This window comes from Dama dama, chromosome 32, assembly GCF_033118175.1.
Source record: "Dama dama isolate Ldn47 chromosome 32, ASM3311817v1, whole genome shotgun sequence".
Classification (NCBI taxonomy): domain Eukaryota; kingdom Metazoa; phylum Chordata; class Mammalia; order Artiodactyla; family Cervidae; genus Dama; species Dama dama.
In genome coordinates, this window is record NC_083712.1 from 10,396,028 (window position 1) to 10,422,870 (window position 26,843).

The 26,843-nt window shown below is 38.7% G+C and overlaps 1 protein-coding gene across 1 annotated transcript in view; it reads right to left on the minus strand.

Annotated features, from left to right (window-relative positions):
- Positions 1-26,843, minus strand: part of CSMD1 (CUB and Sushi multiple domains 1) — a 1,628,138-nt gene that overhangs the window by 528,804 nt on the left and 1,072,491 nt on the right. Inside the window, exon 9 of the mRNA XM_061134533.1 lies at positions 6,458-6,582. Within this exon, the coding sequence (XP_060990516.1) occupies positions 6,458-6,582 (125 nt within the window). The remainder of the gene's footprint in view (positions 1-6,457; positions 6,583-26,843) is intronic.

Consider the following 26,843-nt stretch of genomic DNA (forward strand, 5'->3'; position numbering starts at 1 on the left):
ATGTGCTATTTATCCATTAGTCACCGAGTATTTGTTAAGTGTAACATGCATTTGTTTCACATGATTTATCTTATGCAACTTTAAGTAGTAATTTATCTATTTATGTACAATCAGTTCCGGGAATCTTTGCCATTCTATAGTAACTACTTAATGAAATTAAATTGAAGAGAAGAATATTCTAACCGACTAAACTTAAATTAATAGGATATCTGGACTCGGAAGCTTTTTAAAAGGAAATTAAGAATTATATTGGATAGTGTGATTCTTGTAGGATTTAAAAGAAAACCACCAATTTTATGTCTATATCCAGACTCAGCCAAAATGGAGAAAGTATGTCAGAGGTTAAGAGCTTGCTTTTCCGAATCACTCCTGAGTTCCAGATCTGGTTTATGAAGCTATCAGATGTGTTATCTTAAATTATTTCATTTTAAGCCTCTCAGGTTATCCACTTATTATAATAATCATAACTTCATCCATGATTTTTGTAAGGATTGAAGGAAAGAATGTAAGTAGAACACCATAGTACAGGTAATAAAACAAATACACAGTGAATGCTTCCTGAGATTTGGGTGCTGTTTCCATCATAGAAGACACAGCAAAGAAAGAACAAAATTAAGTTCTGTGCCTTCATCAGGGGATTAACCACACGAATGTCTAATGTCAGGAGGACACTCGACCTCTGCAGGAAAGCAGAGTCAGGGTTCACAGAGCATCCTGAAGAGGGTGGGCACAGAAGGGTCTGGATGAGATGACATCTGATGGTGAGTGCGAGATGGAAAGCCACCTGGAGGTCTGGGGGAGAAGCATTCCAGGCAGAAGGAAGACAACAATTGCAGGGGGGCTGTCAGAAACACCCCAGGCATGCTCCAGGAGCATTAAAGAAAGTGAAAGTGAAGTAGCTCAGTCGTGTCTGACTCTTTGGGACCCCATGGACTGTAACCTGCCAGGCTCCTCCATTCATGGTATTTTCCAGGCAAGAGTACTGGAGTGAGTTGCCATTTCCTTCTCCAGGGGATCTTCCCGACCCAGGGATCAAAGCCGGGTCTCCCACCTTGCAGGCACTTTACCGTCTGAGCCACCAGGGCTTCCGAGGCACTTTACATCAGGTGAATTTGAGAGCAGTGGCATAAAAATATGTGATTTTGTTATTTTCAGTAACTTAATAAGAAATAAAGAAAAACATGTTTTTCTCCCAGGTGACATTCAAGTAAAGAGTACAAATCCTTAGAAGTCTAGAAGCGAAGACAGAAATTTATCCACATTCACTGGAATTAAAGTAAAAGTTAAAAGTGTGAGAAATCAAGAGGTACAAAATTCCAGTCATCAAATAAATGATTCGTGGCTTAGGGAATATAGCCAATAATAATATAATATCTTTTTACGGTGATGTATGGTAACTAGACTTATTATCATGATCATTTTGTACTGTATAGAAATATGGAATCACTATGTTGGGTAACAGGAATTAACATGATGTTCTAGGCAATTACACTTCACAAACAAACTCATAAAAAAGTAGATGAGATTTGTGGTTACTAAGGGGTGGGGAACTGTGAAGGGGAGGATTGGAAGAAGGTAGTCAGATGGTACAAAGCTCTAGTTATGAGACAAATCAGTACTAGGAATGTAATATAAAATGTGATAAATGTACTAAATACCAAAGTCTGTTATATATGAAAATTCTTAGAGTAAATCCTAAGAGCTCTCAATTAAGATCAATTAACTCCTTAATTGACTGGTCTGAAATCTCATAATATGTGCAGTGCTCAGACCATAGGCATTTTATTGCATTTGATAGATGGTTGAATTTAGAACATGTGGCTGAGATAAGCAATATAAGGGCTGCTTTAAAAGTTCAGAGTGTACAGATTTTTTTATATCTATGACAAAGAAGGTGTTTTTTTTTTTTTCCCCCTTTAAAGTGTATGTTTCTTTAAATCTCTGGGTTCATAGCTACCTGACATAGTAATCAGTATTAAAATACAGTCTTCAAATTGGCTCTGGACCCTTAGTCTGGTAGAATGAAGTCATCTTTCAGGTATAAACAGTCTTTTCACTACTATTTAAAAGGTCATCTCTGTATGGACAGAAAATATGAATAGGGAAGAATACACTGTAAAGTTTTCAGTAAATGACAAGTTAATAAGTTAAGGATACTGCTGGGCTAACCTGACTTGGAATCCTGAGATAATAATAGCTTTATTCTGTGACCCTTGGTGACTCAAACTGGCTTCCATGTAACCACAGTTACAATTGCAAAAACCACTTCACTTTTCTTATGTGCCTTGTCAGCTCGGAGGGCAACCAAAAATATTAATTCCACAGATCAACGTTCAATAGCATCAGAAGAAATTCTCCCTATATACCCCGCTTAAACACTGATGGAATAAATGCCAGCTGAAACATTTTACTTAAAAAATACAACTACATCCTCTTCTTCTCTATTTTGTTTGCTTATTTAAAAAAATTTATTGCCAGTTAAAGATACTTATACAGCTTCAAACAGCTCATAGCATTTTACCCTGTGAAAAATCATAATGGTTGTTTTCATATCCCTAAATGCAGTAAGTATAATTTCAAACAAAATCACTTGCATAATTACTGAGCTATGGCAACCATTCATCTGTGTGCTAACAGGAAGAAAAGGTAACATCCCCCATCCTCAGGGCTAATTAGCTAATGTAAGCATTGGCTTAGGACCCAGTGTCCAGATGTGAAAGATCTCTCCTGACTCACTGCAATCTATCAAATGCTTCTATCTGATAATCCTCCCATGGAGAAGGCACGATAATTACTTAAGAGTTAGAGCCCCTTCGTGAAGATCGGAACCTTGAGAATCAGCCCTTCCTTAATTGACTGATCTGAAATCTCATAATGTGTGCGTGCTCAGACCAGGGGCATTTTATTGCATTTGACAGATGGTTGAATTTAGAACATGTGGCTGAGATGATCAATATGAGGGCTGCTTTAAAAGCTCAGAGTACATCAGGAATACCGAAACTGTACTGCTCACCTCTGACTTACAATGTATTATGGCAGTAGCACAGAGGGGAAGATGAACTTGAAAAATTGCCCTTGGTGTTTGGAACCTATGGATAGCTAAGTAAATACTCCTGTATTCTGTTTCATGTAGCATGAAATAGCATTATGCTTCATGTTATCCATTTCCCCCTATATTTTAGACAGCTAAAGCCATCTTTGGAGAATAGTCATAAAATCTCCACTTCAAAAAAGGTTTCTCAGCTCTTCTTTAGTTGGGCAATCAGTCATTAAAAGCCAATAGAGACACTATTTAAAGGAGGGGATGATGACAGATACAGGGTTCCTAAACATTGCCAACCTGGAAAATGGATGGGTTTTCATAGAAGAAATGAGGGACACCAGGCAGGAAACTGCTTGTGACTCAGAGAGACCACTTCTGCCCTTCACACCTGCAAGGGTGTGGAGAGCTGAGAAAATCCGACTGGGCTGAGCGCAACAGGGAGCGTGGCGCTGTCCGTGGTAGCCACCAGCCCATCTGATGATTGAGAGCTTGAAATGATGCTGGTCTGAGCCGTGAGCGTAAAATGCACACTGGATTTCCAAGACAGAGTATGAATAATAAAGGGGGAAAAAAGGTATCTCCTTAGAGTCATTTCGACTATACATTAAAATACTTGAAATGTTTAGGGTTAAATAATATTCTTAAAATTAACTGCACCTGCTTCTTTTCCAATCTGGCTACTAGATACTTAAAAATACATATATATTTATTTTTAATTGGAGGATAATTGCTTTACAATATTGCACTGGTTTCTGTCATACACCAACAGGAATCAGCCATAGGTATATGTATTTTCTCTCCCTCTTGAACCTCCATCCCACCCCTCTAGGTTGTCACAGATCAACAGATTCGAGCTCCCTAAAATTAGATCAGTGGTTTGCATTTTATTTCTAGCTGACAGCCCTGCTCTAGAGGCTCCCTGAAGTGGTCCTCTATAGGGTCAGCCTAAGATGCACTGAAGCACTTGGCCATCCATCTGTATGTGCACCTGATTAGGTCATGGTACTCAGCGACTACTTGATAAATAGAAGACTGTCATCCAGACTAGAGGGAGGGATGTTCCTGCTGGCTTTGCAGAAGGAAGCTGACCTCTTGGGAGAAGGCTGTGTGGCCAGGAGGTGAGGACAGGGCAGAGAAAGGGAGCTGAGTGTGGAGGACAGGTTCCCTGCCTAACCACAAGACTCACAGATGAGCCCTTTCTAGTCCAGAAAGCAGGATATGCAGACACACATCTCTTCTCATTCATATTGCTTACAAATATAATCCTACACTGGTACAAAAATGCCAAGGGACATGAGAGAGGGATGATTGATTCCTTAATTTACCTACACACTCCACTCATGAAAAGCTGCAGATGATACAGGGTAGAAAAAAAAATTTCATATTTTGAGTGATTGACTCCATCTTTCCTTCTTATAGAAATACACCCCGATGGCAAAGATTCCCTTAATAGCTATGCTCCTTTTCTTTCATAGAAGTATAATTGTTTGCTATATACATAACCACCCGGAATATATATATATATATATAATGTTTCTAAGTCTCACAACAAGGTGAGACTATCTGGCTGGATTTTGGCCAATTGGACTGAGAAGAAATGCGTGTGATAGTTTTTGCAGACTCCCTGCTAAACTCCTCCATCCTGTCGCCTGGAGTTTGGATGCCACCTTGGACCATGAAGATGAAGGTCTGACCATAGGGAGGACAGAGTGAGACTTGAGGACATTTCCATCTCTGAAACAGACCTGCCCATCCTTGTCCTATACTGCCTATATCTTAATTCTATATGAAAGAAAAATTCACCTCCATTTGTTTTAAGTTTCTCTTGAAGTGTATTTTTCTTTTAAGTCACCTAATTGTTATCACCTTATCCTAAACAGTTTATGTCAAATTCTTCTATTCGGGAGATTTCAGGACTTTTGATTTAAGATTTATTTAATGTCTTACTACTCTAAGTGTTCTAAAATACAGATTTCTTTAAAACTGTGTCTTTAAAGATATTTTTATTGTTCCCCAGACACAGTCTGCTCCAGTATATAGATTTAAAATACATATCCTATAAGAAAACACCTTCTTAAGAATTATTTCCAGCTATAGCTCATTATTGCAGAGAGTTACAAGTAATAAGTGGAAATAAACTAAAAATTAGTCCATGACAAAGAAGGTACATCTAATTGAAGCAAAACAGCTGAGTCGTCCACTGGGAGTCGGGGGTGGAGGGGAAGAGATGGATAAATCTGAGTGTGAAGGAGAGAAGTGGGTGCTGGAGAGAGGGGAGAAGCTGTCCACGGGAAACCAGACCAGGAATCACACTACCGACAAACACCCCGTGGAAGAACATCTCTTCTCAAATATGATAAAGTAGACTGTGAGAGTCTGTCGGGCTGGAGGAACTGCCCTGCCCTTAGCCTGGTTGGAGCAGCTGTCGGCTGAGACAAGCGCCTCTGAGTGTTCGGTACCAGGTCGGGACAGCTAGGGGCCAGCATGCTGAGAAAGTGTTTGGAGTCTAGATGAGATTTGGCCCAAAGAGGGTACAAGGAAAACTTCTGAATTAATAAATAAGGTAAGAATCAAATAATATCCCGCTCGATAGTCCCTTTATGTTACTTATAATAGCAATTTGAAACAGATGAACATTTACTAGTTTTGTCTAGCATGGGCTTTTAAAATAATGCTATATGTTCCTGACGTAGAAAAGCAAGAAAAAGAAAAAATGAAAGCTCATTTTTCCCCCTTAGGAGGAAGACTAATACAAAACAAAACAAAACAGCTAGCTTTTCTTTTAATTTTATTAATTTTTCCTTAGGAAAATATCCAAAACAGTTTTCTGCTGGTTTCACTGTGGCTTCTATAATTCTGGTAGGATTTTTCACATATTTCATAGATGCAACAAATATTTGACCTCATTGAAGAAGATGATGATAATGCAACATTTTGTTCTATGTCCAAGATTAGTTTAATAATAAAATGATGGCTTCAGATCATGCTAACAAACTCCCTTTATCACTGATACTATCAAAATTCAAAATATTAACTTCACTGCTACTGCAAAGTGAGCATTTTTAGATTTATAGCAACTTGCATTCTGTTTTCCAAAGCATCTAGTTATATAACATATTTTCGTACATATGCAATCTGTGTGTATAGATAGATGGATATCAAGTTATATAGAATGTACTGGAATGATTAGGTTTGCTCATGTATTTCCTGAAATTTAAAAAACACAAATATCCTTGGAAATGTTTGTCTCCTAAAAAATTTCAAAAAAAAATATTTCTTGTTAACCAACATCACCATGAAAGCATAAATCATCACAAGTTTTGCTGTCTATACACTGGGCTTTGCATTTGGATCTCCTTGTGTATTCAGCTGTAAGGAAAGAGAATCTGGGCAGACGTGATCATCCCCACTCACCTCTGCAGATTGGCCGGTGGTCGCTCCATGCAGCCAGGGTCTCGGTGACTCTCTGACACGTTATGCTCTTGGATCCCTGGAGCACGTAATTGTCCTCACAGGAGAACTGTACATTTGCACCAACCCTGAGCAATTACAAAACCAAAAACAACCCGGATTACTCATGGAAGATGTCTTTAAAAAACCATCATAGTGCTGCTACCATGTAATGCCATCAAAACAATATAACAACATTAAGTGACCCATTAGCAATTATTCACAGATAAACCCTTTAATGCAGCACAAGACTTGGGTTCAAATTCCCATTTTGCCAACTTCTCTTAAATAAATACATGATCCTTAAGGTATCGTCTCTAAAATTAACAATAACAGACATGGCAGGACCAGGTGTTGCAGCTAAGTAAGAAATGCATCTGAAAGAAGGAAACCCTGGAATCAAAACAAAGCTGAATGTCCTTCAACGTGGATAAACATCCTACCAAAAAAAAAAAAAAAAGACTGAAAAAGCCCAGGTTAAGAAATGGCTCAGTATACAAAAAGATAAGGGCTCTAGCATTCCATTTATATGAGGTGTCAAATATAGTCAAATTTATAAAATAAAAAACTGGAAGGGTGGTGACCAGAGGCTAGTGGGATTGAGGGAAAGTGGGAAGTTTTTAATTCAAAGCCATAAAGCTTAAAGTTAAGTAAGATAAATAATTTCTAGAGATCTGCTATTCATCATTGTAGCTTAGTCAACAGTAATGTATGCTTAAATTTTTTTTAAAGATACTTTTCAAGTTAAGTATTCTTATCATCCTCATAGAACTTGCTTCCAATGAAAGACAAGGGAAAAAAATGTCTCAGTAAAGAATTATTTGGGGCTTCCCTGGGGGCTCAGCAGTAAAGAATCTGCCTGCAATGCAGGAGCCTCAGGAGACGCAGGTTCAATCTCTGGGTTGGGAAAATCCCCTGGAGGAAGGCATGACAACCCACTCCAGCATTCTTGCCTGGAGAATTCCAAGGACAGAGTCGTCTGGTGGGCTACAGTCCGTGGGGTCGCACAGAGATGGACACAACTGAAGCTAATGAGCACACATGCATGAAAAGAATTTGTTACCACTGTAATATATTAATTATATTCAGAAGGCTGGTGCTATTATATTTCAGAAATGCATCTTACAGGAAGAGATACTTTGCTTTAGAAAAAAGCGACCCATCCGGCCTAGAGTCAGATGAAAAACTGCTTTGGCTCCAGAGCTGCCGCAGGAAGCATGAAGCCTTAAGGCTGCGAGCAGTAACGGAATGTGACTGCAGCATCACAACTCAACAGGTGCGTGACGAAATGCGAGAGGCATGCCCCAGGTCTGAGCACACCCGGGCCCTTCTTCTAAGCCTGCTTCCTGGCACTGAACTGAGGGCAGTGTTGCTTTATAATCCTACAAGCCTGTTGTTACAAGAGCAAACTCTGCCTGTGTCCTCCATTTGACAAACTCCAAAGTTGACACTGACAAAATGGGAATGAAAGACGGTCTTTTAGAGAAAATGTGAATAGTTGCCCATGTAATATGTAAAGTTATTAATATGTAAAAGATAATAAAAAAAATTAAACAAATGCTGTCTTTTCTTGCTTATGGAAAAATTTCCTGTCTGCAACATTATAGTGGACATTATTCTAGTAACATAAGAGCATCTCTCACACTTTAATTTAACATCCTGGGATCATCACAGATATCTATAAAAATCATCAAATCAGGGTCAAATCAACGTGAAACGTTCTGGATTAAACACAATTCAGAATCTTTCTTGTCCAAAGAGGATCCTCAGCTTACTAAAATTCAATATGCAAATTGTGCTTCACCTACTTTAAGAAAATTTAAAATATGTAGAATTTTCCAAATTTATCTGATTAGGAAGCCCTTTTGCACAAAGTATCCAGGGCAACTAGAATTCTATGGAGGTAATTTTGAGAAATGCTGCATAATAAGGACATAATATGTATTATCTTTTTAAAGTAAAAAGTGGAAAAAACAAACTGTAGACATAATTCTAATTTTCAATGTCTGGTAATAGCAGTTATTTAAAATAGCTATACTTTTTAGACACATCCCTTCATAATTTCATTGGCCTTTGGTCATTGTTTAGACTTCTGGAAACAGACTGAATAAAAGAAAAAAAAATCTAAATATTTGGTTTGAAAACAACTGTTCTATTTCTCTGTTCTCTATGCCAGGTCCCAGTGTTCAGTTCTCCTTATTTACCTAAATTTCAGTTCTCATACTTTTCATCATTCTTTCAATACATTTTTATTGAATATCTATGTGCCACACTACTCCAGGTACCAAAGATACAGAAATTGTGATTGACAAAGTCTCATGGGGGTAGCAATCTAGTTAAAGGAGGACAAAAATAAATAAATGAAATAAGAAGAAAATGAAAGTGTCATAAGTACTGTGAGCAAAATAAACCAAGTAGTGTGATTAATAATAGGTTAGGGAGCGCTGGGATTTAAGAGTGTGTCAATATTTTTTTGATCCTCTCAAACTGGGGTGCTAGTGTCTCACACAATACATTGGGCATGATCAAACATAAAGGAAGGAAAATGATATTATTGTTTCCCCCTAGCATCCACTTACTTCAGTTCCAAAGCCTGTCATTCATAGTTCTAATGGGTGCACTCCACCCCAACAAAGTATCTATTTTTTTCATACATGCTTTTCATATACCTGATCAACTTCCTCTAGGTATTCTTAGTGAATCCTGTTAATGTTGACTGGTAGATCTCACTTCTGGCAATATAATACAGATATATTATCCAAAGTAGGAGCAAATATGGCCAGAGTTGCTTTTTAGAAGTCATGATAGTGTCCATTAATAGAAATATGATTGACTATATTATTCCATATGTATTTTAAAGAATACAATGTTTCTACAAAATGAGCAAAATATGTAGTAATACAGAGAAGAAAAAGATTTTCTACAAAATTGTTACCCCAGGTAACTCTTAGCTTTAAGTATCTGAATCTGTGTATCAGGAAAAAATCAGTATAAAGCTATTTTTAGACTGCTAATAGAATCACAAGTACACTTTTGTTTCTATATCACAACAATTGTACTACTTCTGATTTTATTACAAGTTAAATTTTAAAATGTTTTAAGATCCTACTATTAGATTGCCCCTTTGTTCTCACTCACTGAGACAGAACTCTCACACCTAACAGAGTTCATACCCTCCGATTTTCATCAGACAAAAATTAAAAGAAGCTCTTCTACCCAAGGTAAGGATTCTTCCTAATGTTCCATAATTACCGTAGGGTACCACAGAAGATCTAGTCCAGAAATCTCTATCTGAGTTCTGGGGAAATCTTTCCAAAGTATGTACAGAATCCATTCCTTAATTTCTGGCCTGAAATCTTTTGACAAATGATTGAAAATAACAACTGATAAAATAGCGAGGCTTCTCTACTTTCAAACAATAAAAATCACTAATAAGCAACCTCTGTTCTTGACTGTGCAATGAAAAACAGAGCCACTGATGGGTAAACTCTGCATTGTGATGAATAAGGCTGAGCTTGAAACTGATGATGACCCAACGACTAATTTATTATTTCAACCTCTTGCTTTGGTTTTATCTAGCGCATAAATTAGTTCGATTTAAAATCCATGCACACTTTCCACTTCAAATACATAATAAATTAAGCTTTTATTTATGATTAGATTTTATGATTACTATGTTTGAAGGCATACATATAACATTAGGAAAACTAATTTGGTTTTCTGGAAAGTACTCAGAAGAAAATAACAGAAAAAATTATTAGTACCTTCCCACTGGCAAATGAATTCAGAACACCTTGGATTAAGTTTGTCAAACAATTTTGACAACTGTTAATAGTTGGAAATTGTCACAAATAACTTAGAAAACTGATTTTGTGTAATCTCAAGATAAACAGTGATTGATAATAAATATCCAAATGGCAACTCTTATTAAGTTAAATAGTTGAAGCAGAATGATTTTGTATTTTAAACAGAAGAGAAGAAGCGAGAAAATAACAATTTTTACCTGCATTGGTTCACAACTGGTTATGGTCTGGCTTTTAGCATGAGGCACCCTGCTAGTCATAAGCATGCATTGCTGAGCTAATGGGGGCAAGGGATACTTCATCAAACAACTATTGGACAATGAGGTAAATAAATATAAATTATTATGGGGGAAAATGATTTTGCCTTTAGTGAAAAGGTAAGAAATTGAAAAGGCCAGACATTGAAATTTGTGTTGGGTATTAAGAGATCCATATAATTAATTCGTTGTTGTCGTTGGTCAGTCGCAAAGTCGTGTCTGACTCTTGCGACCCCATGAACTCCAGCACTCCAGGCTTCCCTGTCCTTCACTAACTCCTGGAGCTTGCTCAAATTCATGTCCATTGAGCCAGTGATGCCATCCGACCCTCTTATCCTCTAGTGCCCCCTTCTCCTCCTGCCCTCAATCTTCCCCAGCATCAGGGTCTTTTCCAATGTGTTGGCTCTTTGCATCAGGTGGCCAAAGCACTGGAGCTAGAGCTTCAGCATCAGTCCTTCCAGTGAATATTCGGGGTTGATTTCCTTTAGGATTGACTGGTTTGATCTTCTCACTTTCCTCGAATTGAGTATCTGTGCACTAGAGTGAAACCCACCATAGAAAGCCCTGTTGGTTTCAGAGTTGGTGATTTGTTCAGGGAACGGCAAGTAGCCAGGTTTGTCCTGAAGACTGCTGCTCCAAAGAGGTGCCCATTCCTTCCTGCTCCAGAGGTTCCCCCATTGACTACAGGATTCTGGGTGCTCTCCTGATCTACCCCTCTTCCTGTCCCTCTCTTTGAGGTAAGCTTAGCTCTTTCATTGCTCCACACAATAATTCACTGGAGAAATATTAACCTGAAACTGGGAAGAGCTGGGAAAAGAAGCCCCACAGAGAGGTCACTCCCAGGAGAAGGCTCCCAAGGGAAAGCCTCACATTTCATTCACCTTGAAATCCCTCACTGCCCTCAGCGGAGCTTGTTGCACTTACAGTATCCCTGAGACAGATACTTGTAGATGACTGCGCAGGACGAATGGGAGACAAAGACACGAATTCATCCGCCTTGCACCTCGCACTAAATGTGCACCCAGCCACCACAGTGCAAGACTCCAGGAGTAAATTACAAGGGTGCCGAGTGAAAACCACCTCAGGAGTCACCTTGCTAGCCTGTGTCTGTGATCACGTGCCTCTATTTCAAAAGAAGCTGTTTTGGAGAGCCTACTGATTCTTTGATAAATGAGCCATACTGCACTGGGGAAAGGTACTCTGATGCTCAACTGTATATTCTCCACTGATGGCAAGACCTGGCCCTAATACATGCAGACTGACTTCAGGCTACAAGATGGTCCGTGTAAACCAGCCCCTCCCTCCTAAGACATCATCAGAGGTGTGCACGGCCTTGCAGACAATGGCATCATTGAGAGATGCATGTGTGGCCGCTGTGAATATCACAATCCTTTTATTAGCCTTTTGATTTTCACACATTATGTGTCATTTCTGGGTCATTTTTCTTCTTATAGTGACAAGTTTTAGACTCGCCTCTTCAAGCCTTAAGGCAATTTAGTGTCACTAAAAATGCATTAGAGAGTAGACGGATCTCTCTAGCCTAAGGAAAGAAAAGAATCTAATATTTCATAGGATTTTTAGATACTATATGTTAATAAAAGCTCAACAAAGGCCCCTGACAGAGATCTGAATACAAGCAATAATAATGCTGTGAACAGGGCTTCAAATGACAGGGACCTTCAGACTCTGAGAGACCTCAGATGTGTGTGAACAGCATTTAGAAGAACCTGTGAATCTTCCCATGAGCAAGTTTAATTTGCATCTTCTGAGTATGTCCTAAGTTCATGGGGATCCACTATTTAGCAAACAAGATTTTTTCATCTGACCGAGTAGAAGTGTGAAATCCTTAGATTCACACCCACCCATTTCACATAGGTGGCTTTTGTTGCTCAGTCACTCAGTTGTGTCTGACTCTTTGTGACCCCATGGATTGCAGCACACCAGGCTTCCCTGTCCTCCATTATCTCCTGGAGTTTTCTCAAACTCATGTACATTGAGTCAGTGATGCTATCCTACCATCTCATCCTCTGTTGTCCCCATCTCCTCCTGCCCTCAATTTTTCCCAGCATCAGGGTCTTTTCCAATGAGTTGGCTCTTCGCAAAGTATTGGGGCTTCAGCTTCAGCATCAGTCCTTCCAATGAATATTCAGGGTTGGTTTCCTTTAGGATTGACTTTAGGAAGACTCTCAAAAGTCCTCCAGCACCACAATTCAAAAGCATCAATTTTTCAGCACTCAGCTTTCCTTATGGTCCAACTCTCACATCTGTACATGACTACTGGAAAAAACCATAGCTTTGGCTATACAGACCTTTGTTGGCAAAGTGACATCTCTGCTTTTTAATACACTGTCTAGGTTTATCATAGCTTTTCTTCCAATGAGCAAGAGTCTTTTAATTTCATGGCTGCAGGACCAAGCCAAGCTGAGAAAAGTGTGGATCAGGGATCCTAGGGAAAGCCGAAAAGGTGTCTTGGGGCAGGTGATGCTGAAACCACAGCAGGCCATATAGGTGTTCAGAGTCACCTGCACAGATGGGTGTTCCCGGCTGCCCCACACACCGTCTCCTGTGTGCCAATGTGGCTTTGCTGGCCAGGGTGTTTGCTTCACCTTCTCTCCATATGGACTCGGTGCCTCATGATTACTTTCGCCTCTGGGGAACAGAGGTGGGAGGCTTGTCCCACCTCGGGGTCTTTGCTCAGGTCTCCTTCTGCCTGGGCTGGTCCCACCCCACTACTTTACAGGCTTAGACCTGCTCCTTATTACCCTCTGAGGGCAGCTCTGAAGTCAGCTCCCTGGAGCCTCTCGCTGCTCTTCTGTCTCCAAAAGAAGAATGCCTTTCCTGCTCACTGTTCTGGTTTGTCCTTGGGTCTCCAGAGCATGTCATGATTCTGAGGGCTCAGCACATTTTGGAAACGAAGGAAACTCATGAATTAATCAGTACAAGGATGACAGGGATGGGCCCTGCACCTCTCAACCTGTGGCCCCCGCTAGTGATCTGCGCTTCCTCTCCCCGCTTCCTGTGGGAGGAGAAACTACGAGCAGAGGAACGCAGTGTGGAGGCGCCTCACTGCTCGGCTCCATCAGGGCCCCAGCTTCAGCTCTCCCTGGGCATGCCCTGCCCCTCTTCTGGAGGCAGTCCTTCCTCCATGCCCAAGGGCCTCCCGCTCCTCATGTCTCGCCTGCTGTCCAGATTTGCTCTGAGCAACGTTTGATGTGCTGTCCCTGCACCAGACTGTGTGATGGAACCAGACGGTGGGCTGTCTGGCCCATCCAGAGGCAGCTCCACTTCATCAGAGCAAGAAGCGGCAGGGCAACGTCCTGGTCCCTAGATCCCTCAACAGTGAAGGAGAGGGGAGGGTCCCCCACCAGGCGGGCACCCTCTCTGCTTCCCACAAAGGGCAGCGTTGGCTCTAGTTCTTCCTGGACACTCCACAGAAGTCTGCTCTATAAAGAAAGCTGAGGAATTCATTTAAAAACACATGCAGAAAACTGTAGATGGCATCAGTAAGCTAAAAACTGAGGAATTCTCTGGTTCCTAATCTTCCCACATGTCTGCCCACTTTCCTTTCTCCTGTCCTCCTCTCCTCCCCACTTTTACAAGCAGGAAGATTAGGAAGCGCTCTGGATCAAATTTAGGAAGGTGGTATGAAAAGAATGTAACTGATAGGTAAGGTGGGCAGAAGAGTCAAATTCAAAACCACTTAATAAGTTACCCTCTCTATTACTAGGTAGCTTCCCTGGTGGCTCAGACGGTGAAGAATCTGCCTGCAATGCAGGAGACCTGGGTTCAATACCTGGGTCTCCAATACCTGGGTTAGGAAGATCCCCCTGGAGAAAGAAGTGGCTACCCACTCCAATATTCTTTCCTGGAGAATTCTATGGACAGAGGAGCCTGGTGGGCTATAGTCCAGGGGGTTGCAAAGAGTCAGACATGAGTGAGAGATTAACACTACTTTCATTGACTAACTAGCTACCCTAGAACATAAATATAGAAACATGCAAAGTAATTAGCCTCCAATTAAAAATAAATAAATTCATTTAAAAAATAAACACAGAAACATAGAAAATCTCTAAACCAGCAATTGTCAGCAAGTGTCAAGTGCATCAGAACTCAATGGGAGCCGCACAAGAAGTTCTGTAGAATCATATCAGACTTTGGCAAAGGCATGACTAAGAGACTCAGAGCTTTATAGTTGTGATGGACCACGGGAATTACCATATTCTATTTCTGTTCATTCTTTACAGATGAGGAAGCCAAGAAACAGAGAAACAATCTATAGTAAAGAGGTCATTTTAAGGAATCTCCAGAGGGGACATGTGTATACCTATGGCTGATTCATGCTGATGTATGGCAGAAACCAACACAATATTTTGAAGCAATTATCCTTCAATGGAAAACAAAAAGAAATGTAAAACAAGGTCATTGTAAAGAGTGTTAATATTTAAATGATTTCTGAAATCGCATTTTTGGCAGTCATAATAATGTGGCTAAAAAAATAATCAACTATCTATTGCATTTTGGAATTAAGAAATTGATGCACACTTTAATAACAAGGAACAATTCTCCCAGAAAACTATTTAAATGGATATTTTGACAAAAATTAATTTGCTATTACAGATACTGTGAAGACTGGGAGAGACAGAGGGAGAATGTCCCATGGATTCTACTCAGTGTTTCTTCATCAGAAACAGCTTCAGCCAGATAAATGGGATCTGAAACATCGTAGTGAGTCCTTTTTCCAAGGGACAAAAAGGTTTCATAGTGTGAACAGGAAAATACTGGTTGTGGTATTCCTTTAAGTAGTTCTTAAAAATACGGTCAGTGCTCCTTGATAGGACAGTAATCACTGGCAAATATTTTTTCTAGACTACTTCAGTTTCCTATTAATAGTGAAACTTCAATAGAAAGTAAAGTGCCTGCAGTCAGTAAGTGGCATAAAATAGTAGTATGTTCCTCAAATTTTTTTCAAATTCTAAAAACGCTTTTAAGCCTGTCAGGGGACTTTGGTGCTGGAAATCAAATGCGTGGTGTTGGGAAAAGATTTTTTTTTTCCATTTTTTCACTGATTATGTAAGTTTTCCTTTATGTACCCTTCTCCTTCCATCTGATGACACATAACTCCATCTAGGACCTCCTAACTTCATAATGTGTATTATCCTATGATAAATTATAATGGAAAACAATATATACAAATGTGTGTATATGTATAACTGGATCACTCTGCTGTACAAAGAAATGAATAAGACACTGTAAATCCACTATATTTTGGTTTTAAAACATTGTGAGCTTGAGTGATGATACATAAATATCAATAATATAAATACTTGTTTTGAAATACTTAGTTTTGAAGCCACAACTATCACTTTTTCAACTCCCAAATTCCATTCTGAGCATAGGTCATGTTTTAAGAAAATGTCATTGATCTATTCTCTCATCAAGGGTGTTAACTTAATTGGTTTAGCTGAGTACTAATGAGGCTATGATTGTACATCCCTAGGGATAGGCTTGTTAGCTTCAATTTAATGAAATTCAACAGAAAAATAGTGTCTACCCTGTAGTGGACACAGTAAAAAGAAATGAAATCAATAATCCTCCCTCTTTCCTTTGGGATCTTGAGATCAAACGTGAGAGAAACAGACATCTAACACAAACACATGTTTCTACTATTCTAAGATGAGTCTAAGATGACAGAAGCATAAATAGGTGTCACACACTCAGGCACTGGGGAACGCTGAAACAGCACGATGAAGGGACGTGGGAATGTCCTGTAAAACGCAAGGCAACCGTGGGGCGGAGAGGAGGTCAGGACGCGCAGAGAAGAGGATTCTCCGCATCCGACAAAACAATCGTGCTTCCGAGGCTGCTCTCCCCAGCCTGCCCTGCCCTGCCCTGCATCTCTTGTCAACTGAGAGCAGCTGTCCCGGCGGTGCGGGTGTCGGGGACGGAAAACCACGCTTGGTGAAGGATGCGGCAGGGGTGGAAGAAAACGGGAAGACAGAACCCGAGGGCGCGGAGGCCACTCGGAAGCGGGGCGGGGGCGGTTAGGTGGGTACCGCAGCTCATATCAAACTGGGATGGCTGCTCAGCGCGGTTTGGTCATGAAGGTTGGTGAGAAGAGCTCAGAAAAGGAGCGACATCAGGGACGTCCCTAAATTCGATTACAGGGTCTATTATATACAATAAAAGGTTTTAACAGTGTGTCTGAGGATCCTAAATGCACATAAAGAACTTATAACATGATGTACATAATATTTATACAAATGGATGACATTTATGTCATATACACATAAAGACACTATAATATCTAGCAGTGAGTAGCAAGTCTGCTGTCAACCTATGTGGATTCTCTGTGCAAATCAGTATGTGACACCTCCCCTGCCAGGAATCAAATAAAACAAGGTCTTCCTTGTGCTGGGCTTAGGCAACTTCAGGTTAAAATGCATGGCTTAGGACAGTGGGCTCCAGGCTGCATTTCAATCTTGACTCCTCACTTTGTTACTTTGTGATATCCACACACTGGATAGGTGTGAGAATGTTTAGTCATTGCCATTTGTCTGATTGCAAACCACTAAAGTCAAAGTTAGTCATTTCAAACTTTGAGGTCAATAAGATCATTTCAAATCTCAGCTTTAACTGTGATTAGATGCCTTATTATGTTGACATTCTGAATTTCAAGAGCTGTATTTTCAAAATAGGGGTATTTATACCTGCATAAACATAGGGTACATCTCCTACTACCATAGGAAGCAGATGAATAATAAATGCCAGAACCCATCCATAAGCTCTCCATCTTCACTCCAACTCCATCCCTATACAGCAGTAGACGAACTGTTCCATCAATCCATTCATTAATAGTCAGTTCTAATAAGTACACTTTGTCTTTAAGAGAGCAACTGATGGTGAAGAAAGCTGTCAGAAAATTGTACACCAGTTGATCTAAATTAAAATAGAAAAGCTTTGTATTTTAGGCTTCAATTATTTAGAATTCTTTATAGATAATACTGGAATGAATATTTAGATTGTCTAAGGAAAACAAAAGATTTCCAAAGAAACAAGAATAATAGTATAAATAAAATCAGATGAGGAATATTTTACCAACCTAATAAAGTGTACTCTTTTCAAACAAAAACAGCTCCAAATTACACATAATTACAGTGCTAACTACAAATGAATTCCATCCACTCATCTTGACAATGTTGGTTATTAGTTTGGATTATATGTTAGTCATTCATTTTGATTATAAGAATTTAGAAAGAACTGAATTGCCTTTCATTAAAAACAGTCTCAAAAAGGCTTTAAACAATTAAGAATATCCCTCTTCTCTGCTCAAAAAGTGAACATTTACAGTGAGCTTACGCTAGGCACATTCACATGTCATTGCAATAAGTGAGTGTGAGATGTATTCACATAACTCTGATCTTCCAGTTTGTATATGAATACACAGATGCTAGGGATCTCCATCACATGGCTGGGGGCAGTCAATAAACAAAGATGGTGCACACCTAGTGTCCATGAGCCCTAGAGGTGATGGTGGCTTAGTCACTAAGTTGTGTCTGACTCTTCTGACCCCATGGACTGTAGCTTGCCAGGCAAGAATACTGGAATGGGTTGCCATTCCCTTCTCTAGGGAATCTTCCCAACCCAGAGATCAAATCCAGGTCTAGTGAATTACAGGCAGACTCCTGCAATGCAGGCAGACTGCTTACTAACCAAGTCATCAGAGAAGTCCCTCATGATCTCTACACAGTCCCTAACTACGTAGGGATGACATGGAATTTTAATTTAGTTGCACTATAACAAATACCTGAATAGCATATTGTTATCTTCCTATGTTCTTTCACACCGTAATTCCAACAATAATTTTTATGTTGGATAGAGTCACCAGTATTTGTAGTGCATCCCTTTTCAAGATGTGACCCAAAAATGCCTGCAGTGAGTAATGAGACACTTTTAGAGGGTCTGGTATTTTTTTTAACAATATTAAGATCTTCCTTTTTCTATGATACAATTCAAGTTGTCTAAAATATTAAAATTTTTAAAAATTTGTATCTGATACCATGAGTTTGACAGTTTCCCATTGCTTAAAGATTTTTTTTCTGATAACATATGTAATGACATTAACAATAGTGATATCATCGATATTGTATAGTGAAATGTATCAGTATGTGGAGGAACTCATAACTCAATGAAATCATTGTTTGCCAAATGACCAATGCATGGTGGTATAAAATCATGCACATATAAAACATTAATTCAAGAAGGAAGCTAGATCAACAGCTTTTAATGTATGACACATTTATTGTTATGGTTTCATATTTCACAGAGCAGCTATCAATTTAGGAAATATAATTACTATTTTTTGTTATAGTATAAAAGAATATAAATAGTTATTTGAAAAAAAGTATTAAAATATTCATTTCTTTTTCAACCATATGTGAGGCAGGATTCTTTTTTTTTAATATTTTATCCAAAACAACCTAGTGCAACAGATTAAATGCAGAAGCAGATGTACTGATCCATATGGAGGGTTACCATACTAATGCTAATTAAAAGAAAGCTGGAGTAGCTATACTAATAGAATGCAAAAAATATTGCCAAGAGTATAAAACAGTACCAAGGATAATGTGGGTCACTTCGTAACATCAAAGGTATGAATCCATTAAAAATACATAGCAATTTTGAACACATATGTACCTAATAACAGTGCTTCAAAACACATGAAGCAAAAACAGATAAAACTACAAAAAGAAATAGACAAGTTGACAACTGTAGTAGAAGATTTCAATATGTCTCACAAAAACAGCTAGAACAAGTGATCACAAAACCACTAAAACTATTAAAGACTTAAATGCTGCTATGAACTAATTTGACCTAATTGACCTTTAAAGAACACTTCACCCAACTATAGTAGAACATACATTCTTTTCCAGGGTACGTGAAATTTTTGCCAAGTAGAAGCATATTCTAGGCCATAAAATCATTATTAATAAATTTAAAAGGATTCAAGCCATAAAAGTATGTTCTCTGACCACAAAGATCCTGGGAAAATCCTTAGATATTTGGAAACTAAATTGGATGCTTTAAAAATAACCCACGATTAGCAGCAGTAATTACAAGAGAAAGTAATTTTGAAAAGCATGAAGCATTTTGAACTGCATGAAAAGATAAATATGAAATTTATGGGATAAAGTAGTTCTAAGAACAGTTCAAGAGCAGTTAAAGTATAAGAGTGAAATCTATAGTACTGAACACCTACATTAGAAAAGAAAAAAAGATCTTAAATCACAACTTCAATCTTAAGAAACTAGGAAAAGAAGAGCAAATTAATCCAACAGTAATCAGAGCAAAGAAAATATCAAGAACAAAATCAGTGGAATATAAGAAAAATAATCCTAATACAAAAAATTAGTAAAACCAAAGGTACTTTTTTTGAGAAGATCTTTAACATTGACATATCCATAGACAAATAATCAGGTAAAATAGAAAAACACAATTACCAACATCAGCAATTGGAAATTTACTATCACTGTTGATTTAAAGATGATAAGGGAATATTATAAATAACTTTATGCCAATAAACTTGACAACTTAAACTGAAAAATTCCTTTAAATTTGAAAGATACCAATTATCAAAGCTATTCATTTGAATAGAGATAGATAACTGGAATAGGTGTGTGGTAGAAAAGAAGCTTAAGTAGTAATAATTTTTAAAAAGCTCATTAGAAAATTCTAACTACAGGTGGCTTCACTGATGAATTTCTCAAAAGCTTAAGAAAGACGTATTACTGATTCTCACAAACTCTTCCAGGATATTTCAGAGGATAGAATGTTTCCTAATTAATTTTATAAGAATAATATTATTACTCTGATAGCAAAATCAAAGTCATTGCAAGAAAAGACTGTAGGCCAATATGTCTTGTGACCATACAGGCAAAATAAAAATAAAAAACTTAAAAATAGCAAATCCAACATTATATAACATGGATAAAACATCATGACCAAATCAAGATTATCTCAGAATGTAAGACTGGTTTAATATTGAAAAATCAATCAATGTAATTAATCATATTAACAACTAAACAAACCAAAAAATCACCTCAATAGAGATAGGAAAGCTTTTACAAAATCCCACACACATTTCTGTAAAAACTCCCTATTTCCTAAAAATAGGACACTTCCACAATTTGATAAAAGGAATCTATGAAAAAATCTATAATTAATATCATTCTTACTGATGAAATCAGGATGCTTTCCCTCTAAGATCAGGAATAAAGCAAGAATGCCTCACTAATCTTATTCAACCTTGTAATGTTGGTACTAGCCACTTCCTCCAAGAAAGAAAAATAAATGAACTACATTCATATGGAAAAGAAAGAAAATAAAATTGTCTTTATTTGTAGTTTACAGGATCAACTAGGACAAAAGTCCTAGGAAATCTATAAAAATAAAGCTCCTAAAACTAGCTTATATTTCTGTATAAACACACAGTATACACTCAAAAATGGCAAAAATAATATTCACATTGGTATTGTGAAGTGAAAATATCTCTTGCCATATTAAAAAATAGGAAATGTCACAGCCATCGCCAATTTCTGGCCTCCAAATGTGAATGAGAGTTCATGTGATGTTCAGACTGCCTGATCCCTTTGTTTCAAACTTGTATATAGCCTGACTTCCCCACCAGCCTCCTTAGAGCAGTATTCTTAGAGCTACTGAGATGCTGTCTCCTAGGCTCAGAGTCCTAAACATTACCATCAAATAAAATAACTCTCTACTTTCAGGTTGTGACTATATTTTTTAGTTGACAGCTTTGGCGACCAAAAGGAAGGACCCAGAGCAGATTTCACTTCTCTGCCTGAACTCTCGGAGAAACTGGAGCCGTGGTACCAGCAGAGGGCCCTTGTGCCCATCTGCTTTCTTGGGAGTTCAGGACAGCTTTTATTAAGTATCTTCTGGTCCTTGGATCTCCCATATTTGTTGAGATCCTGAATTTTTAGTTGTTGGGGAGTAGCAGGTATCTGCGCCTTCTCAGTAAGGTGTTGGGGAGGGGGTGGTGGGAAGACACCAAGGAAACACACATCTAGGGTCTAGATAGTCGGTGGCTCAGGTGGAAGATACCTAGAGAATCTGCACCCATGGAAAGGTACGGATGGGGGCAGGCTCCCTTTTAACGAAAAATACCTGGGGCTTGGTTGAAAGATCCTGAGGTGGCTCCATCATGAAGGAAATAAGGAATGGAGCTCATACTTGCAAGTACATAGCTAACTGGAGAGATTAAGTCTTGCCCTAAATATTGAGGGGGCTCTTTAATGTTTTTTGTTGTCGATCAGTCGCTCACTCAGGTCCAATTTTTTGGGACCCCATGGACTGCAGCATGCCAGGCTTCCCTGTCCTTCACATCTCCTGGAACTTGCTCAAGTTCATGTCCACTGAGTCAGTGATGCCATCCAACCATCTCATCCTCTATCGTCCCTTTCTCCTCCTGCCTTCAATCTTTCCCAGGATCAGGGTTGTTTCTAATGAGTTGACTTTTTGCATCAGGTGGCCAAAGTATTGCAGTTTCAGCTTCAGCATCAGTCCTTCCAATGAATATTCAGGACTGATTTCCTTTAGGATTGATTGGCTTGATCTCCTTTCAGTCCAAGGGACTCTCAAGAGTCTTCTCCAGCACCACAGTTCAAAACATTAATTCTTCAGCACTCAGTCTTCTTTATGGTCCAACTCTCACATTCATACATGATTACTGGAAAAACTGTAGCCTTGACTATGTGAATCTTTGTTGGCAAAGTAATGTCTCTGCTTTTTAATACTCTTGTTTAGGTTTATCATAGCCTTTCTTCCAAGGAGCAATATCTTTTAAATTCATGGCTGCAGTCACCATCTGCAGTGATTTTGGAGCCCAAGAAAATAAAGTCTGTCACTGTTACCATTGTTTCCCAATCTATATGCCATGAAGCGATGCGTACTTCTGTTAAAAACTAAAAGCTGGCTTGGTAAAATCTTAAGCAAGGTTTTCTAGGGGCAAGCTTAGATTTCTCTGTGACTTTGAGATATAAATGTTCTATCTGATTTTCCTAGGTTGCTTTATTGTGTGTTTGTTGCTCTTTGGCCTATAAGAGGTCTTCTAGCATTCTTAATCATCTTCATCACCATGGAGCTTTAATTTATTGGTGGCCAGATGATGGATCCTTTGAAAATTAGAGAAACTAAAAAATTATTAAATCTAGAGTGCCCTTGCTGCAAACAACTGTTTTGTTGATACCTATAAAACAAAGGTCAAATTAACCTAAGAACTTTTACTGGAATGAGAAAAACTGACTTAGGAAGTTTATTGAGGCCTTCTTCTCAATGGGCCTTACAAAAATGCTGTTGTTGTTGTTTTTTAGTCACTCAGCAGTGTCCAACTCCTTGCGACCCCATGGACTGCAGCACGCCAGGCTTCCCTGTCCATCTCAAATTCCTAGAGCTTGCTCAAACTCATGTCCATTGAGTCGGTGATGCCATCCAACCATCTTATCCTCTGTCATCCCCTTCCCCTCCTGCTTCAATCTTTCCCAGCATCAGAGTCTTTTCTAATGAGTCAGTTCTTCTCATCAGGTGGCCAAAGTATTGGGGTTTCAGCTTCAGCATCAGTCCTTCCAGTGAATATTCAGGATTGATTTTCTTTAGGATTGACTGGTTTGATCTCCTTGCAGTCCAAGGGACTCTCAAGAATCTTCTCCAACACCACAGTTCAAAAGCCTCAAATCTTTGGTGCTCAGTGTTCTTTATGGTTCAACTCTCACATCCATACATGACTACTGCAAAAAACATAGCATTGACTAGACGGACCTTTGTTGACAAAGTAATAACTCTGCTTTTTAATATGCTGTCTAGGCTTGTCATAGCTTTTTTTTTTTTTTAAACAAGGAGTAAATGTCTTTTAATTTCATAGCTGCAGTCACTATCTGCAGTGATTTTGGAGCCCCCTGAAATAAAGTCAGTCACTTTTTCCATTGTTTCTGCATCTATTTGCCATGAAGTGATGGGACTGGATGCTATGATCTTAGTTTTTGAATGTTGAGTTTTAAGCCAGCTTTTTCGCTCTCCTCTTCCACTTTCATCAGGAGGCTCTTTAGTTCTTCTTTGCTTTCTGCCATAAGGATCATGTCATATGTATATCTGAGGTTATTGATATTTCTCCTGGTGAACTTGATTCCAGCTTGTGATTCATCCAGCCCAGTGTTTCACATGATGTACTCTGAATATAAGTTAAATAAGCAGGGTGACAATATACAGCCTTGACGTACTCCTTTGCCAATTTGGAAGCAGTCCATTGTTCCATGTCCCATTCTAACTGTTCCTTCTTGATCTGCATACAGATTTCTCGGGAGGCAGGCAAAATGCCCTGGTATTCCCATCTCTTGAAGAATTTTCCATAGTTTGTTTTGATTCACATAGTCAAAGGCTTCAGCATAGTCAATGAAGCAGAAGAAGATATTTTTCTGGAATTCTCTTGCTTTTCTATGATCCAACAGATGTTGGTAACTTGATCTTTGGTCCCTCTAAAGACATAAATCCAGTCTTTTCTAAATTCAGCTTGAACATCTGGAAGTTCTTGGTTCAGGTACTGTTGAAGAATAGCTTGGAGAATTTTGAACATTACTTTGCTAGTGTGTGAGATGAGTGCAACTGTGCGGTAGTTTGAATGGTTTTTAGTATTCCCTTTCCTTGGGATTTGAATGAAAACTGACCTTTTCCAGTCCTGTGGCCACTGCTGAGTTTTCCAAATTTGCTGGCATGCTGAGTGAAGCACTTACCCAGCATCATCTTTTAAAATCTGAAATAGCTCAGCTGGAATTCTGTAGTGATGCTTTCTAAGGCCCACTTGACTTCACATTCTAGGATGTCTGGCTCTAGGTGAGTGATCATACATCATGGTTATCCAGGTCATTAAGATAATTTCTGTATATTTCTTCTGTGTATTCTTGCCATGTCTTCTTAATATCTTCTGCTTCTGTTAGATCCATACCATTTCTGTCCTTTATTGTGCCCATCTTTGCATGAAATATTCCCTTGGTATCTCTAATTTTCTTGAAAAGATCTTTAATTTTTCCCATTCTATTGTTTCCCTGTATTTCTTTGCACTGATCACTTAGGAAGACTCTCTGATTTCTCCTTGCTATTCTTTTGGAACTCTGCATTCAGATCGGTATATCTTTCCTTTCCTCCCTTGACTTTCACTTCTCTTCTTTTCTCAGCCATTTGTAAGGCCTCCTCAGATGACCTGTTTTCCTTTTGGGGCTTCTTTTTCTTGGGGATGGTTTTGGTCATCATTAAATCTATGTTATGAACCTTGTTCTTGTACAATGTTATGAACCTCTGTCCTTATTTCTTCAGGCACTCTGTTTATCAGATCTAATCCTTTTAATCTCTTTGTCACTTCCACTGTATAATTGTCAGAGATTTGATATAGGTCATACCTGAATTGCCTAGTGGTTTTGCCTACCTTTTTCAATTTAAGTCTGAATTTGGCAATAAGGAGTTCATGATCTGAGCCACAGTCAACTCCTGGTCTTGTTTTTGCTGACTGTTTAGAGCTTCTCCATCTTCAGCTGCAAAGAATATAATCAATCTGATCTCGGTATTGACCATCTGGTGACGTCCATGTGTAGAGCCATCTCTTGTGTTGTTGAACAGGGTGTTTGCTATGACCAGTTCATTTACTTGGCAAAACTGTGTTAGCCTTTGTTCAGTTTCATTTTGTACTCCAAGGCCAAACTTGCCAGATACCTCTTGACTTCTTACTTTTGCATTCCAGTCCCCTGTGAAGAAAAGAACATCTTTTTTTTGTTTGTTTTAGTTCTAGAAGGTCTGGTACGTCTTCAAAGAACTGTTCAACTTCAGCTTCTTCAGCATTAATGGTTGGGGCATAGACTTGGATTACTGTGATACTGAATGGCTTGCCTTGGAAACGAACAGAGATCATTCTGTCGTTTTTGAGATTGCATCCAAGTACTGCATCTCAGACTCTTTTGTCGACTATGATGGCCACTCCTTTTCTTCTAAGGAATTCTTGCACACAGTAGTAGATATATAATGGTCATCTGAATTAAACTTGTCCATTTTGGTCCTTTTTAGTTCACTGATCCTAAAATGTCAATGTTCACTCTTGCTGTTTGACCACTTCCAATTTACACTGATTTATGTACCTAACATTCCAGGTTCCTATGCAGTATTGTTCTTTACATCATCAGACTTTACTTCCACTAGCAGACACTTCCACAGCTAGGTGTTGTTTCCACTTGTGTTCAGCATCTTCATTCCTTCTGGAGCTAGTTTTTCACTCTTCTCCAGCAGCATATTGGGTACCTACCTACTGACCTGGGGAGCTCCTCTTTCCATGTCATATCTTTTTGCCTTTTCATACAAATGCTAATTAGAACAATTAAGGATATAAACAAAAAAAGTAGAGAAAAAAAGGTCTAAAAATTATTTCAGTGAGGTAATTTTTTTTCTTTTTAAAGTGAGTTACTTCAAATGAATAAAAAATTATTTGGATGCTTATTTAGAATGGGATTAATAAAACAGACATTTACATGATTAAATAAGATTTACTATTACTATGCTACCAAAAGTTAATGAGCCAGAGGGTGCCCCTACTGGCCCCCAACATTAAATGCTAAACAAGTCGGTTCTATTTACCCTAATTTTAAGTTATATATTTAAATGACTAGAAGAATTTATATTGTGATATCTCACCAGGGCTTCCCTGGTAGTTCAGATGGTAAAGAATCCACCTGCAATGTGGGAGACACAGGTTCAATCTCTGAGTCAGGTAGATCCCCTGGAGAAGGGAATGGCAACGCACTCCAGTATTCTTCCCTGGAGAATCCCATGGACAGAGGAGCCTGGCGGGCTACAGTCCATGGGGTTGCAAAGGACAAGACTGAGCAACTAACACGTTCACTTTCTTTCATCTCACCAGTTATTTCGGGACAGTTATGCCAAAGGGCCTGACTTCCCCGGCTCTAACCAACTCTGGGGATCCCAGAGCCTTTTATATAAACGTAGGTAAAATAGACAGGGAACAAAAGGGAAAAGCCTTCTAAACTCCCCTAAGACCAAAAGTTGTTGATTGGATCCTTATGAAAACTAAAGTTAAAGGTATAAAAGTTGATGGAATCTAGATAAAGATATATAAATTGGCATGTTTAAATGGGCTTTATAGAAGGTGGTTACAGCTCTTATTTAATTATATTGTGGGATAAACAAGGCATGTAGATTGCCACTGAGGAAATATTAACTAAA